This window comes from Podarcis vaucheri, assembly GCF_965113315.1.
Source record: "Podarcis vaucheri genome assembly, chromosome: 2".
NCBI lineage: Eukaryota > Metazoa > Chordata > Lepidosauria > Squamata > Lacertidae > Podarcis > Podarcis vaucheri.
Window position 1 is genome coordinate 58,026,758 of NC_138760.1, and position 17,842 is coordinate 58,044,599.

Below are 17,842 nucleotides of genomic sequence, written 5' to 3' on the forward strand. Positions count from 1 at the left end.
ATGGTGCTGCCACTACAGCAGCTCATTGGGGACTGTCTGTAGAAAGAATTAAGAACATGCACCGTTGGAAGTCCAATGCATTTTGTGGATATGTGCATAGACATCATTGATCACCCATACTTATATTTGCTTGTCTTCTCTTAGGTGTGGCTGCTGTTCGCATTGTGGGCCACAGCATTGTCTACTGGGCCGGTATCAGAGCAAGGGAGTCTGGATTGGACTCAGTCTTGGCTTTCCTCAACACGCGCAAGTGTCTTGGCTGTCCAGGCATGGAATGCTGTGGGCCGAATTGCTTCCCCTTGTTCGGAAGCATGTGAGGTTGGAGGGGCCCCCTACAGCTATCGTGCTGCAGTTAGGGGGAAATGATCTGCTTTCCACGGACTGTTGTTCTTTACGTTTTACAGTTCAAAAGGACCTGGCTGAATTGGCAGAGTTTTTGCTGGGTGTGAAAGTTTTTTGGTCCCAGTTGCTGCAGAGACGCACCTGGCGTGGCAGTCGCTGTCCGGCCGCCACTGATGGAGCCAGAAAGCATGTTAATAAGGTGGCAATGAAAGCAGTCATTGCTCATGGTGGTTCTGCGATTGCACACCCAGATATCACCTTCAAGGCGGCCGTCCTTTTCAGGGACAATGGTGTGCATCTTTCCCCGTTGGGAAATGACACATGGTTAAATTCTGTTGTGTGGGTTTGAAGGTGGGGCTGCAGTTGTGAGTGGTTGGCGGCGAGCTTGAGTGCTCGGTGGCGGTTAGGCATTGGTTTATGGTTTGGTTGGTGGAGGGGCAGTGGTTGAGTGCCTGCCCTTGGTAGGTTGAGTGCCTGCCCCTCTAATGCTGCTGCTGCAAGGGATTCCGTTAAAGGAACTGGGGGCTAACTATTGCTTGTCCACTCTGTCAAGGGGGCTCGGGCCATAGCAATGAGCTCCTGGTTGCATTTGGGGTGAGGGCAGGTTCCCTGCTCCGCGTAACCCCCAAGTGTATTCCCCTATTCTGACTTTCGCATCGTGCGAATGTCAGTCTGTCCCCCATGGTGGGGGCAGATAGTCGCAACCAATGCCTAAACAACCACTCACAAATTTGTATTTCAATAAAGTTGTGGCCAAAATTATGCCAAAAATCTTAAACAAAAAATTCTGTATGATGTGTGAGTTATTGGGGTGGCCCTGGGGACCTCAACACGCGACTGGTTAAATTGTCTCTCTTTTGCTTGGATTAGCCATTGCCTGCTGCAGCACACATTTAATAATGTCAGCCCCTCTCTTCACATTGGGAGGAAATTGATTTAATTAAGTATCTCCATACGCTTAATTCATCTTATAATGACAAAATCATCATGAACAACAGTTATGGAAAACAGACATTTTCTGAATTGCCCGGGAAGACAAGTGAAGTAACATTCTAGTCAATACAAATCAAAGGCTTGCAGGATATGTTTTGTGATACTAGCATGCAGGACTTTCTCCCGATCCTGCAAATGAGCAGCAAAACATTTTTCATGTGGAACAGCACAACCGAAGCTCATTTGCTGATAAAAGTAAGTCTTAAAAATAGCTCCCAACATGCTAATATCCATCAAGAAGTAATTATGTATGTTTAAATTGCTAAAAATCCACACATATCCCTCAATACAGTATTAAAACATTATAGCTAGCCACTTAAAAAATACTGCCCCATAATTCCATACATGGCCAATAAGAGGAAATTTGGATGGCTTTGAACAAGCTTTGTTAGAAGATAGGAATGGCCAGAACTAGGGGTTCTTACAATCAACAACTGATACACGCAAAATAGTTCTCCTCCCTATTATATGAATCAGGGTTATCCAAATTTCCTAATTTACTATGTTCAGTATATAAATGTTCTAGATTATTTGTTATTCCCATAGTTATGGAAAGAGAATTTGGAGACTGCCTCTAAGGACATCACCTCTCAACTGTTCTTAAGTTCCTCTATTCCAAAGCAATAAGGAAATGAACAGAAGTTCTCTCCTATGCTCCAAACCAGGCATAGCTAAACTTGGCCCTCCAGATGTTTTGGGACTACAATTCCCATCATCCCTGACCACTGGTCCTGTTAGCTAGGGATGATGGGAGCTGTAGTCCCAAAACATCTGGAGGGCCAAGTTTGGCCATGCCTGCTCTAAACTGAAGACAAAAAACTCGTACCTGGTCCCTCCCTGCTTCAAATGTCTTGATGAATCAATATCCTAAAACAGGTGTGGGCTCCAGTTGTTGTCAAACCCCAGTTCCCATTATTTTTGGAGTTCAAGAGAGCTGGAGTTCAACAGCATCTGGAGGGTCAACAGTTCTCCATCCTTGTTCTAAATCCTCTGAGAATACTTACATTCTCTCTCGATTTCTGTTGCTTGACAGCACAGCTTAGATGGTTAGACAAGAGCGGATGAGAGAAAAGCCAATAACTTGGGACTTGTCTCCTAGTGAAGTGGTTCAGTTTCGCTAAGTGTATCTGATCTCTACAACTGTAGATGAAGGCCCATACGAATAAATGGTTCCTGGACAAAAAAAAAAAAAAACCCTTCCACATATTATTCTATTTAGATTTCTATGTGGATGAATGCCTTTTTCTCATGGAGGAACTTCCCACCTGATATCTGAAGTGGTACAGCCCACTGGTGTTCAGCTGGTGGGCTGCAACTCACTACTGAGTCGTGGCCTAATTCAAGTGGGTTGCAACAGCCGCATTAAAGGTAAAGGGTAAAGGGACCCCTGACCATTAACTCCAGTCGCAGACATCTCTGGGGTTGCGGCACTCATCTCGCTCTGTAGGCCAAGGGAGCCAGCATTTGTCCGCGGACAGCTTCCAGGTCTTGTGCCCAGCATGTCTAAGCTGCTTCTGGCAAACCAGAACAGCGCACGGAAACGCTGTTTACCTTCCCACCGGAAGGTATTTATCTACCTATTTATCTACTTGCACTGGTGTGCTTTCGAACTGCTAGGTTGGCAGGAGCAGGGACCGAGCAACAGGAGCTCACCCCATTGCGGGGATTCGAAGCACCAACCTTCTGATTGGCAAGCCCTAGGTAAGAATTATTTTAAGATACTGGTCCCACAAATGCATGTTTGGGTTCTGGGTCAGACAAGGTTGACGATTACTGGTATAACCTGCTGGGAACTAAGTCTCAGTTTCAAGGGCATGTGAAGGACAAGCAGATTAAATTGTGCAATAGGAGTTGGTGGTAGCATTATCTAAGATGTAGTATATGCATTCCTGGGCAGAACAAGTGGCATGTAAACTTGCAGCCTAGTTTCAACAGACAAAACTAAAAAGTTATAGAGAGACATTTTCTTCTGTTTCTTATCTGTTATCAGTTTTGGCCTGTTGAAAACTATCAAGACAAGACTTTTTGACGTTCTGTAGGTGAAGATAGTATTTACACTATATTGGGATTTCAGACTTATAGACTATTATGCCTGGTGCCAACAACTATGGATACTGAGGCCACTTTGCAAGCTAGTATGGTATGACACATCATTTATGTTTTTAACCTTTCTGTAAATCAGCAGCTGTGTCTTCTTTGAGTAAATATCAAGGAAAAATAATGCCATCATTGTTTTTCTACTTGTGGACAAGTAAAGCCCCTTGAGGTATCTGTTTCAAGGAAAGCAATTAAGCAATTAACCCAATAACTGGAACACCTAGAACAGTGTGAAATGTGAAATCTAATTCCTGTGCTGGGCCCAGAGATGTGGGGTAGAGCATTTCCCAAAACGGAAAATCTTCTGAAAACTTTTCCAGTGCTTACTTTTTCTATGGAAAATTCCACATTTCACAAGTTCAATAGTAGCAATGAATGGATGACTCCCAATTGCAAAAAAAAGGCAACCTAACAGTTGCAAAGTTTTTACCTTTGTTTAGTAAGTACAGGTAAAATAAATATGCTAAATTACATCACTTTCGAGAGCATCTTGCATAGGATTCCACACACACGCCCATTCTTCCCCAGTTCAAGTAACCTCCTGTAACCTCCAGTACCAACTCAACTAGTTTATCTACTGTTAGGCAGTGGAGAAGCCTGACATACCAGCAGAATCCTGATTGCCACCCGCAACTTCAGCAGCAAAAGTACAGATGTTCTGTATCACATGAATTTGTCCCTCAGTCATTTTCTACAGGCTAGAATAACTTAGTGATCACAGCTACTTGTCTATCAGAATCTACACCGATCTTGTAGCAAGTATACAGGTAGAAACCATCCAGGCAGATTCTAGTCCAGACATAGCGTCAGACATTAGTAATATATTTCAGAGCAGTAGGCTCATTGCATGTTCAGAACAAAGGCATTTGTGGTGTGATTGAGCATGCAGGACAATTTCAGTTTCACAGAGCAACGTGCACAGGCCTCTTGAGTGAAAATGGCCTTAGGTGGTAACCCTATAAACATTTCCTTGTGGAGTAAGTCTCACACTTGCACTTACTTCCAAGTAAAAACACATAGGATTGAACTATTAACAATGTAGCTATTACACATTAACTGCTGGTTACTAAGCCCTTATGAATCACTAGCCAAGTTATTTTGGAAGTTTGGTCACAGATACACCCACACACCCACACCAACAAAGCTGCTTCTAAAGACTTTGGAAAATCTAATAGCAAAGAATAATCCCAAACGCTGGCATAGGCCCATAGAAAATGAACCCCTGTTTTTCCAGGTCTTTATCTTGATCTCACCACTGGAAGTCAAGAATGACCACAAACGGGATCACTGACTCCTTAAGCTGCAAATAATAGGTTTCTGTGGCTAGATTGATATTGGGATAAGCAAATTAAAAGGGAAAGACCTCATAGGCTCACAGTGTATTTTAAAGTTGGTCAAGGAAGCAGACTGAGAAAAGAAACAAAGGCATATTGATATCCAGCAATGACTATAATCACAAAGGGCAGGGATATAGATGGATAGGTCATAGTGATTAGGAAGAGTGACTGGCGTAATATAAAGCTGGTCCAATGAAGACACATTCTGGGAACAGTCAGGGAGACAGAGCACACATCAGCAATTTTCTCTGCTTATTTGCAGAGCTGGCACTGGGAAGTTGCAAAAAGAATGAGCTGGGAAGCCTGCAGTTCAAATTTCAGCACCCCCAAAATTCTCTTGATGACTGTCAGCAAGGCATTAGCCCACATCTGCAATGCAGGAATAATAACCCTGGCCTGCCTCATGTGGCTGCTGTAAGGATTACTGATGCAATTATATATGTGGAGCCCTTAGTGGGGCCAAAAAATGGGATGAATATGTTTTTATTGTGTTTAAATAACTAATTAAAAATAGCATGTTGCATGCTTGAGTGAACCCTACTGGTCTTTCTCTTGAACCCTGCTGCCATATCACCCCTATAGCATCTGCATGGTGAAACATAGTGGCACTTGGAGCTGGAGAATCCTTGTTTTAAGACACTCCACAACATTAAAGCAACTTCTAGACTCTGAGGCTTGGTGGCACCTCCATCCATACTACTGCCTCAGTTGTTGGTTCCATCGCCTAGTCCTTTCCTTGCTGCTGCAGTATCTCTGCCTGAACACCCTACACCACTGTGTACCCACATGTATTCGCTATGTGTCCGTTGCAATCTACAACAGCACTTGCTTGCTTCTAGAGCTGACAACCACAGAACAGACCTTCCAGAGACAAACATAACCTTGGCTTTAGAAGCAAATGTCAGGCAGGTGCCTGACAAGATGGGGAACACACCAACTTCCTGGAGGTGTCCTTTAATTGCCTCTGGAAATCAGGTAATTGCCTCTGCTATAATTATTGTGGAAATGTATTTGAAGAGTTCAATTAATGGCAAAAAAAACCCCAAATATTGAAGAGCTTAACCTGTCAATAGTGAGATAAATTACTTTTGGCAAGTAATTAGAATCAGATATTTCTGTATAAGTTGCATTTCCTTAATTATGCAGGCCAGAAACAGTGTGTGTGTGTATCACAGCTAAATTCACAACTATGGGGCAAGTCCCCTTTGCCATTTTCAGCCCTGTATAAATTAGTTTGCTGTACCTTTACCATGTAGCATCATCATTTCCAATGGGACTTGAACATTAATGCACTTTGCAAGGGCTCTTGAAGTGATTGTGTCTTTTCTTACAAAATCTAAGAGGATATAAGTCTTTTGCTCTTGCAATATGACCCCATTCTACAAATGTTTTGCCAGTTTAAGTAGCTTGGATCTGTGTGGAAAAATCTACAGATCAGCATTTGGGATGAAAATGATGGTGATGATGATGATTTTAACAGTTTGGATAGCAGTACATCTGGAGTTGAGATGCAATTGTTCATTTTTTCTCCACTTTATTTCTCACTGGACACTTCCAGAAATATGTTTATCTTAGGATGGCTGCTCCTCATGCATGCAGTTTTTTGCAGCATCCACACAACATTTATAGCATCAAAATGCCAGCCCGTATTCCCCCACCCCATTTAATCAGTATTTATCCTTTCCAGGAAAAATGCAGTAAGTTTTTTTAAAAGACACACACACAAACAAAAACCTATTGCCAACAACTTGCTTATAATATCTTATTGACACATTATATACCCTTAGATAATGTTGAGCACTCCTCTTAAACACTTCTGAATAACAATCTTTAAGTAATTGCATTTGCTTGCCATGCCCCCACCTCCCCACCCCAATTGGCAAGCAAAATTATTATGGTACATGGTATCATCCCATTTTATCTTCCTAACAACCTGCAGCAAGTGACTTGCCCAAAGCCATTCAATGAACTTCATGGAAGATCACTGAATGTTGGCTGCATCAGGACAAGCAAAAGAAAGTACTTTTTCACACAACTATGAATTTCACTTCCTCACAGGTTAGTGATAGCCACCACCTTGGATGACCTTAAATGAGGATTAGACAAATTCATGAAGGATAAGGCTATCAATGGGTACCAGTATCAATGGCTATGTTCTGCCATCACTGTTGAAGGCAGTATGCCTCTGAATGCCAGCTGCTGGGAATCACAAGAGGGGAGAATGCTCTTTTGCTCAGGTCTTGCTTTGGGGTTTCGCATAGGCATCTGGCTGGCCATTGTAAGAATAACCACTGGTTAAAACAGCAGGGCTTTGGCTTTAAATATTGAGCAGAGGTCAGATTATTTAACCACTACAAATCTGTCCTCTTGAGTGGCCTTGGGCAAGTAATTTCCCTTTGTTTTTGTGACAATGAAACAGAGCAACCACGCGTAGCCTGCCCCAAGCAAGTTGAAGGAAATGGTGCTATTATAATGCATCATTCTTTTATTCTCTTTTTAAAACCAATTGCATACTACCCTTCTTCTACTCTAATAACAATAGCAGGGCCATGCTTCATAGATGAACAGGGATTTGAGTCCAGATCTTCCCATTCCTATCCCAACACTCCGTACAAATACTTAACTAGCTGATTAATTGTGTCACAGATAACTCGGTTCTGCCTCCCCTCTCCCCATATAAAGTCTGCCTCTCTTAAATAAATTCTGGCTATGCCCATGACTCAGTGACCATCTCCTAATATAGTGACAGAGTCCGTCTTGAAAAGTCGCTTGCTAAAATTCATCTATCATCGTTGTTTTTCTAGAGATGGGCGAGTTCAGAGAGGAGAAAGTGAGTTAATTAAATTTGAGGCTCTGCCCGAAATGTATTCTTTTGTTAGCTCCCATCCCCTAAAGAGGCATACCTTCAACGCACTGGTCCAAACGACATGAATAATGAATCCCTTGATACTGTAACCTGAACACCAGCAGTGACATAAGTGATAAATGTTTACTGATAATGACTTGCCATGCCAATATGCAGAAAGAAGAAAAGGTGCTGGCAACTTCAACAGAAGCATCTTTTACTAGGACGTTGTTATTATTTAGCTACCCGAACCTGATGTGTTCCTTGTTGCTTTAAGGCTAAGCTAACAGCCAAAGGAAAAACAGGACTTGGAAAATCAGTGTTGCAGCAAAAAATGCTGGCAGCAAATGCGCCAATCAACACGCCACTTCTGTGCTCCTGTTTTCCTAACTGGAAATGAGTATAAAACAGTTGTTATATTAGATTAGATGCTGTTTGTCAGTACACCTTTCACCCACAAGCCCAAAGTGCACAGAATCACAGAGCACTAGAAACATTACTTACCCTAAGTGAATTAATTCCTAAACTTCACTGCCTAAACTACAGATGGACAGCTACTGCAAGGACAAGTGGCAGAATCACCTTGGGACAGAAGCAAGAGGGCTTGTGCCATATACCAAGCCCTGATGGCTGCATTTTATTGTAATGCATCCAAGGGTGGCATTCTCTAATACTTTGGGATTATGACCCAAAGGGTGGCTATGAGTCAGTATCTCTTGGTTGAAATTATTGTTATTGTTATTACTCTGCCTTTTTCCTTTTGAGTCTGATGGGACTCAAGGCAGCTTACAGATAAAAACAAGAACTGCAAAAAACATATTAAAAGCAATTATTTAAATATAATTAAGCATTAATGGAATCAAAACTATATACATATATAAAATCTGTTTAAAAGATACCCATAATTACAATAAAAACAGCATGGCACCAACCCTTTAATTAAAAAGAATCAATTCCTCAAGTCAATTCATCTACTAGTAGAAGGACAACCAGGAAGGAGCCAGTCTAGCTTTTCTAGGGAGTTCCAAAGTCTGGGAGCAGCCATTGAGAAGTCCCTTTCCTGCATCTCCACCAATCATGCTTGTGAAGGTAGGGGGACCTGGAGAAGAGCACCTCCCCTGAAGATCTCAAAACCCAGGCAGGTTCGCGTATAGTCAAAACACCTTGGGTTCAATGGCACAAAAGATTGCCAAAGTCTTTTTCCTGGATGTCCACCCCCATCATCATCATCATTATTCCAAGTGCATAAAGCTGAATGAGCACAAGTTAAACGTGCATAAGTTGTGAGCTACCTGTACTTCAGAATGAAATGAGAACCAAGAGAAGGCTCCTGCTCTGACTAAAGGTGAAAGCTGCAGGTAGAGGAGACACAAAGTTTTGGTCCAAACCAGAACTAAATGCAGGCTGAAAAGGAGGAAGCTTGAAGGGGAAATAAACAGGGAAGGGTAAATGGGATACGGTGAAGCTTGTTGCAGAATGGTCCAAATACAAGTTTTGGGATGGTGGTGAATCAGGGGAAGAGGGGAGGCTCAGTTAGTCCATTTTCAGACTGGAGTTTGTGGCTCTATTCAGTATTTAGTTTCTGCACACATTTCCAGGAATAAACACCCATGATCAAGCAGCCCCTTTTATTGATCAGGAAGCAACCACTTTCAGGCATCATAAAGATGCTGTTTATCAGAAGAAGTGCCAACTTGGGTCTGTTTTATGATTCCTTGAAGAACCCTAAAGACCGCCGTGAGGCTTCAAAAGCTGGCCCCTTTCACGGGAAAAGACCTCTCCTGTAAGATTGATGGTGTCTAGGCAGCAGATTAATCTTGAATACTGTTGCTGCATGGGTCACAGATCACAAAAGGCATAATGTGGTTGCTTAAATGTGAAATATTTTAAAGGAAGATCATCTTACCCACACAAGATTGCTGCCTCGCCTAACATTATGGATTTCCCTCATTGTCTCACACTTCCCTACAATGTAATGGATTCCCTTTAAAATATTGGTGTCTTGATTTTCTACACCTTCATCTTGGGAGCACTACCCAGTGTTGCTGAGAAGTTTCCAGCTTCTTAAGGCTTTGTTTTAAGAAGAAGAAGATAGTCTGTATCCAAGTTACAAGCTTGAAGAAAAGACCTGAGAAAGCCCTGCAGGTGGCAGATTTATCAACAAAGGTTTCTCACCATCAAAGGACTAGCACACTGTGGAAGGAACCTTAACCAGGGGGCTGCAGCAGCAAAGCCCAAGCACCTTAACCCTGCACCATAGTGGTAATTTGGAGGTGGAAGGAACTCCTGGTCTGATCTCTGCTGCATTGCAGCACCATCACATGCAGGCATTTGGAGAGCACTGATGGCTGGCCTTTGGGTGTCTACTAGGGTTCATACTGTTTAGACAGGGTGTGCTGTATGATACAACTTTTTCTTTGGATGAACATGCAGTTGGTTAGAGTGTGGTGCTATTATCACCAAGGTCATGGGTTTGATCCCCATATGGGTCCATATTCCTGCTTTGCTGGGGGTTGGACTAGATGACCCTCAGGGTCCCTTCCAACTCTATGATTCTATGATATTTTATATTTTTATTGTTTTGCTCATTTTTTAAAATGTATTTTGCATTTTACTATTGCTTAGGGCCAACTCTGGGTATATGAAGTGGTATATAAATACTACAAACAAAACTAAGCGAATCTATAGGGTGGTACAGCAGCTTTCAACCCAGTGAGATTCAGGTGAAACAAAGATCTACAGTGTCCCGATAAGGCTCTGTAATGTTATCTACTCTGGTCTGGTTTCCTGAGTCTGAGTGACACTGAAGACTGCCTATCCTTGCTTGACTGCTGGTTGAAGCATTAGCTTGCCTCCAGTCCACCAATCCTAACATTCTGGAGCCTCTTTTTCCACAGAGCTTAAAGCAGCATGAATGGGGGAATACCTGCTCATGGTGTGCCTGTTCATCCCACTTCCGCCTCTTTTAGAAAGGCTGTGCAGGGTTTTTCTTGCATCTTTGCTTTGCCAGAACATACGTAGCTGCCATTCTAAGGAGTCAAGACTATTGGTTCATCCAACTCAATATTGGCTACTCTGAGTGACAGTGGCTCTCCAGGGTTTCAGGCAGGGGGACATCTTCCTACGTGAGATGCTGGGAGTTGAAACTGGGACCTGCTGCATGCAAGGCAGATGCGCTACCAATCAGCTAAGATCCCCTAAATCCCTGCACAACATATTGACCAGTGTAAAATAAATATTTGTGTGCCATGAGAAGTGGTGCCGATACCCCAATCAAACCACTTTCAACCGTTTTTAATGTGGATTCTTCCCACGTTTTTTTTCAGTATGCCTGTGTTTCTCAAACTCATCAGTTACTAGTGTTTATGCACACAGACACCCTATAAGTCTATGGGTACCATATCTGACTAAGACGGAGAGGGTGTACCATAAGACTACAGAATTTCCTCCTTAGGTTTCCCACTCTCAGAAAAGTGCAAAACAAAAACATCTATCAATACTGCTGAGACTGCACCAGAGACTGCTTTACAACAGATGCCAATACAAAATGCTTGCATGCACAAGAATATAATTTGCAGTTCCCAGGATAATTTCAGGGTGGCATTGCCCCATCATAGTTTTCAATTACTTTAATGCATGCATACACAAAACCAAAAAACCCAAACAATAGCACTATTAATTTTGAAACAAAGCCCACAGTCACTCTAGCCAAATATGGAGGGAATTGTTGTCCACGCACTTACTCAGCATTTAACACAGGGTCCAGCAGTACAGCATGCAGTAATGGAAATTATGACATTCAGAGGGCATCACCATAAATTTCCTAAGTACACAATCAACCTAATCATCAAATAATTTGTGCCAGCAGTTCCATGCTTGAAATATCCATGCTTGCGGAGTGCACTGAGGATCAGAATTTTTTTTTTAATGACTGAAATTTGGTCTTAGGTTCATGGAGAGGAAATTGGCTGCAATGATTATTACAGAATCAGAACAAAATGATTTGGGAGATTAGAGAAGAATACACTACTGGAACAAATTGCTGTACTTTCAGAAGGAACAGCATTTAAGTGCACTGCAGGCACCATAAGAAGGGCTTTAGTTTCTTTTTTCCTGGCTAGAGAAGATGGGTCCTTTGATCTACACTTTCCTTGCTCTTCTGCTTCACTCCATACATTATACGTATATACAGTACACACACTCTTGAGCCAGGCAAGACACCATAAAATTAGTATCTTTACCTGTGACACATTTCAAACACAGATATTACTTCCAAATTAGCATGTGCCTTCATAAATGTTGATGTGTGTATTTTGCCCTGTGCACACAGTGTAGTTGCTGAGCACCAGTCAGGGCTTTCTGGCATGAAGGTTGCCCAGCAAAACACATGCTTGGCATTAATCACATATGACAATGCACGCACAGAGGCAGGCAAAGTTTCCTACGCCAAAGTCATACCAATACCATTTCCCATATTGTGATGGAGCCCCCAGTTCCCTGCTTGTGTACAGTGGTACCTCGCAAGACGAATGCCTCGCAAGACAAAAAACTCGCTAGACGAAAGGTTTTTCCGTTTTCGATTTGCCTCGCAAGACGAATTTCCCTATGGGCTTGCTTCGCAAGATGAAAACGTCTCACGACTTTGTTTCCTTTGTCTAAAAACAAAGACATGTTTTGTTTATAAAGTTAATTTATTTTCCCTTCAATTTTTGAACTGCTCTTTACAGTACGTGTGACTTTAAAGAGCAGTTAATAAACTGTTGTTGTACCAAATTTGGCTTTGTTTGGACTTTTTTTGACCATAGGAACGCATTAATTGAATTTCAATGCATTCCTATGGGATTTCGTGATTCGCAAGACGAAAAATTCGCTAGACGACAAAACTTGCGGAACGAATTAATTTCGTCTTGCGGGGCACCACTGTATGTGTGTTATGTGTTTAATCCTCAAATGCTTTGGGCATCACACGCAACTCCAACCTTGCATTCAATGATCACAAAATGACATTATGAAACAATTCCATTTGTGGTTAATTTCTCAGACCTAAGATACCAGGGCTTCCTTTGAATAACTTTTCCTCAATATCAGAAGTATGCGTGTTGGCCGTGTAGCAAAACCAATCTGAGCATGGTTAAAGACACTCAGTTATTACCTCACATGATCCAGGGCTGAACCCTCAAGATAAGAACTGGCTCTAATCTGTGGTGAACTCCAACTCAGATTAAGTCCTGGGATTCCATGAGGACATGGACTGACCAAAGGCACAAGGGAGTCTTTGGCCTAAACATAGCCCAATTATCCAGTGCAGTGAGGGAGCAAGTTTTGGAACAGAGCCTCAGCTACATGGGGACCCTGCAGGACGCAAAACCGCGAACCGAAGTACAGGAGAGCATGATACGTGCTCCTTTGCAGAACTCTGTGCCAAAGTGGATCTACTTCACTGCCCTGACCTTTCAGTTGCATCTCATTTCATGAGTTGCTACAAAAGTGCCTGTGCGAGCTGTCCTCTTAGGTGAGCACAGCTTGCCTGGGTTGTGCAGACTCCCCCCAAGCATCGCTCCCCTTTAAATCAGACAGAGGGGAAACCTGCTGTGTCAGCTGTGACTTTGTTGTGAAGAGTGACCGGCTCCAAAGCTGTTGGCAGAAGGAGGGGTCTTGTAGCGCCAGAACTTGTACTGAAAAAGAGCATTGCTCAAAGGAGACAGTTTAAAAGCCTCTTTTTTCCAAGGGGCAGGAGCTGTTCAGGTCCCAGACATCTGGCACAAGGAAAAACAACAACAAAGTTCTGCAATCCCATTGTATAAAATTATAAATATATCTTTATACAGTGGTACCTCGGGTTAAGTACTTAATTCGTTCCAGAGGTCCGTTCTTAACCTGAAACTGTTCTTAACCTGAAGCACCACTTTAGCTAATGGGGCCTCCCGCTACTGCCGTGCCACCAGAGCACAATTTCTGTTCTCATCCTGAAGCAAAGTTCTTAACCTGAGGTACTATTTCTGGGTTAGCGGAGTCTGTAACCTGAAGCGTATGTATTCCGAGGTACCACTGTATAAATATATCTTTATAATTCCAAAATATATAGGAGCCATGCAAAAGTGAAAAAACCCTGGAACAAGGAGGTGTTGCAGGAGTGAGTGTCATAGGGTTGAGTTTGCCTTGTGATAGCTCTGGAATCAATTGAACAGCAACAACAATTTGTTTTTTTGTACCCCGCCCATCTGCCTGGGTTGTCCCAGCCACTCTGGGTGGCTTCCAACAGAATATCCAAAAACACAACAGAACTTCACACATTAGAAGCTTCTCAATACACAGCTGCCTTCAAATGTCTATATAATGTTTATTCCTTTGACATCTGATGGGAGGTCATTCCACAAGATGGGCACCACTACAGAGAAGGCCCTTGCTCTGGATGGAAAATGCTAAAGGGAGAGGGCAGAACAGTGATTAGACCAAAAGCCCCTATTTCACCTCTGCGACATATTTTTCCACCTCCTTAAGGACTAATGGAGTCATTCGTGGCAGAGGTGGGGGGTGGAGTGGAGAGAAAGCACCTGAAAATAGGCGTAATGTTTCGAGTCCTTGGAATGACTCTGAAATACTACCCAAGTTCTTTTGAATTTTGCTCCTCTTAAATAATGATATTTTACCATTTTAAAGTCCAAAAGAGCTTCATGCTGCAAACTAAATTACCACCCAAACCAGATATTCATTTAGTTCCCCAAAGGGGGATTAACAACAATGACACAAATTGAGATATCTGTGCTGCCTGGCCCGTGACGGAGAGGAAGTGCTTTAAAAGGAGCTGCAATGTAGGATTTCTCAGGCACCTCTCTCTCTCCCAGTGTCTTACTGAACAAAGCTATTTCAATCACCACACAGTGTTCTTACCGTCTTCGTTCTCGTCAAATGGTGGTGACTTGCTGGAGGTGTTTGCGCCCATGTTGGATTTGGCTGGAAGCTCCTCACTTACATCATCCTTTAAATTCAAAGTGCTAAGAGCGAGTTATTAACTCACTCAGAGTTGGCAGATCTGTAGATCTTCCTGCCGGTGGACCCTGGTGGGGAGGGAAAAACAGAAAGGAAGGGGGGGGACACAGCTGACATCAAAATTGAAAAACTGTATGAACCACACAAATTTGTCACATTTTGACAGGAGTGTTAATAAAAAATAAATGGAAGGGGGAGAGGCCCTTAAAAAGGACACACAAGGGCACTGATGCTGACAGATTTTTCTCTCTCCTAGGAGTAGACCTATTGACTTTTCTCTGACTACCTCAACAAGATCACCTCTACCTCTTTGCATGATTCTACAACGGTGGCTGTCATCTTGCTTTCTATGCAGAACAGCCAAGCTGGTATAAATTCCACTTGCTTATGGAAATCTTAATTCCTTTTCGGACTAAACATGAGAAACAGAGGGTGTGCCACTTCACCTTTGCTGCTCTCATTTGAAAGGAAGCATATTAAACTTTCTTATTGTATTCCCTGAAACTCCCCAAGGAGGAACACAGAACCATGTATATATTTGATCTCTTATTCCTCCAGCGTGTAAGCACAAACCTCTCTATCTGTGGAAAAGTAAGAAATTTGGCTGTCATGATTACTGACTCAGTTTATAATCATGATCCCTGCACTGCTCCCATGAAACCATTTTTATCTTGGTTTTATAGTCCTCATTCTATTTCAATAAAACTTCAACAACAAAAAACCAGAGAGCCCCCACCATGTATATAAAACCAGTTACCAGAAAGCGTCTGTATTCACATCTCTCCTCTTTTTTAAAAAAACACCTGGAAGCTACTTTATGAGGTGGTTAAGTACAATGAACGCATAAATCAGGCTAGATATTTTTCATTATGGTGCCTTGATTCATTGTCTCTTCCGCAGTCTGCTGGCTGCAGGACTGTCTGATACGCAACCCGGAAGCAGGGACCGAACTTCAAGCATTTATGTGTAAACATAATTAATAAGGTCTCAACCTGGCACACGTAAATGCAAGCAATGCAGAAAATGTTACTCCGGCCCCATCGGGTTTAGCAGGCTGAAAAGAAGTGCTTACCCACCTTGGAGGCAAGAAAAGGTTCAGCAAAGGGCATTCAAAACCATCAAAGGGCTGGAGCAGCTCTCCTATGAGGAATGCTTACAGCATTTGAGGTTTTTTAGTTTAGAGAAAAGGTGAGTAAGAGCTAAGGAGAGGCTTGTTAGAGGTGTTTAAGATACAAACGGTGTGGTCAAAGACACGTTCTCCCCCTGTGTCATAATACTAGAACCCAGGGCCAGCCAGTGAAGCTGAATGTTGGATGATGATGCCAACTACTGCTTCTTTAAACTATGGGATTTCTTTCCACAAAAAGAAGTGATGCTCACCAACCTTGGACAGCTCTAGGAGGACTAGACAAATTCATGGAGGACAAAGCTGTCAGTGGTTAGGAGCCAAGATGGCTATGCTCTGAGTCTACGGAGCACAGTTTGCCTCTGTGTACTACATCACAAGTGGGGAGAATGCTAATGCACTCATGTCGTGATCTCAGGATTCCCTGTAAGAACAGGATCCTGGACTAGATTGCTCTTTTGTCTGTTTGATCCAGCAGCACTCTTCTTATACTCAATGAGTTGCCTTATTGAGGTCCAGATATGGCAGTTCTCTGCTAGAGCCAACATTTTTAAGTCTTGACGTACCATTTTGCAGATAATGGCTGTCTTTGGTTGGCTGAAAACCATTACAGAGGTAGAGATGGGGTAATGAAAGAGTTTTAAGCATATCAGAAGGAAATGGGAAAGAAAACAGAAGGAGAGTCAAGCAGATTGGCTGAAAATACTGCTTAAGAAATTCTTTTCTGTGTTATAGTAGCATGCACAATATGAAACCTAATCAGGTAATGTAGTTTGAGCAGACTTTTCAGAATTCTGGAAATGTTAAGGTTTAAGAATTGGCATGAAAGGTGGAGGGTTGCCAAGGACCAAATATTCACTTTAACTCAACTTTCTTCTGTTTGCTATACAACAGCTTTAGAATAGTCTTTAGATATTCTGCCTTTTATGGGTTTTTTAAAGTGCTACATGTGTTTGTCACATGGTCACTTGTTTAGCCCTATGTGGCTGACAAATTGGTACCACTCTGCTGAAGAGTTCTGTGCAACCAAAAAGCGAAACAAAAGTTGTGTTCTCTCCCCACAAAAAACACCTGTGTTTTTTAATAATTCAATAAAATCAGGCAAACATTGTTTTATTGCTGCCGGCTGTACTATTTTACGCATTCTACTTTTAAGTTGGTTTTGCTTTGTTTTGCATGCTCCACTATTTTTTTTTTGTCCTCTGGCTCCTTGTTTGGTCTTGTGATGTTTTTATGCTTTTATCCACTCTGTACATAATTTCACTTACTATTATTTATAAATAAATACTAAAATTTCAGCTTCTGACACTGATCAAGCTGTGGTCATCTTCCTCTCTTCTGGTCTTTCATATACATTTCGGTTTCAGGCTCTCACATGGAAGAAGGACCAAGCTTGTATTCTGCTGCTACACAGCGTAAGACCCAAGCCAATGGATCCAAATTACAAGAAAGGAGATTCTGACAAAACATTAGGAAGAACTTCCTGATGGTAAGAGCTGTTCAACAGTGGAGTGGACTGCCTTCAAGAGCTGGTGAACTCTCCTTCCTTGGAAGTTTTTGAACAGAGGTTTGGGTGGCCATCACTCATGGATGCTTTAGTTGAGATTCCTGCATTGCAGGGGATAGACTAGATGACCCTTGGGGGGATCCCTTCCAACTCTACAGTTCTATGATTCTTTCATGCTCTCCTACTACCTAAACCAGCTTTAATCCAAACAGATTTAAAGGAAACTCGCTGCCAGGTGCCTTGATTCAAGAACACCAGAGAAACCATTAAATACAGTGGTACCTCAGGTTAGGAACTTAATTCGATCTGGGTCCGTTCTTAACCTGAAATGTGTTCTTAACCTGAGGTACAACTTTAGCTAATGGGGCCTCCCGCCGCTGCCACCGCACGATTTCTGTTCTCATCCTGAAGTAAAGTTCTTAACCCGAGGTACTATTTCTGGGTTAGCGGAGTCTGTAACCTGAAGCGTCTGTAACCTGAAGTGTCTGTACACACCTAGACTTAAACTCAGATACACAGGCCACAATGCTGCACATAATTACACCTCAGCACCACTGATGCCTGATCTGTTGCCATAATTTTTTATAAGCCCCCAAAAAGGTACC

At 42.4% G+C, this 17,842-nt stretch overlaps 1 protein-coding gene across 4 annotated transcripts in view; it reads right to left on the reverse strand.

Moving 5' to 3' along the window:
* The window catches only part of STK32A (serine/threonine kinase 32A), a 73,144-nt gene that overhangs the window by 50,654 nt on the left and 4,648 nt on the right, over positions 1 to 17,842 (reverse strand). For all 4 annotated transcript variants that reach the window (XM_082213504.1, XM_082213506.1, XM_082213505.1 and 1 more), the window contains exon 2: positions 14,506 to 14,672. In XM_082213504.1, the coding sequence (XP_082069630.1) occupies positions 14,506 to 14,557 (52 nt within the window). In that variant the 5' untranslated portion in view covers positions 14,558 to 14,672. The remainder of the gene's footprint in view (positions 1 to 14,505; positions 14,673 to 17,842) is intronic.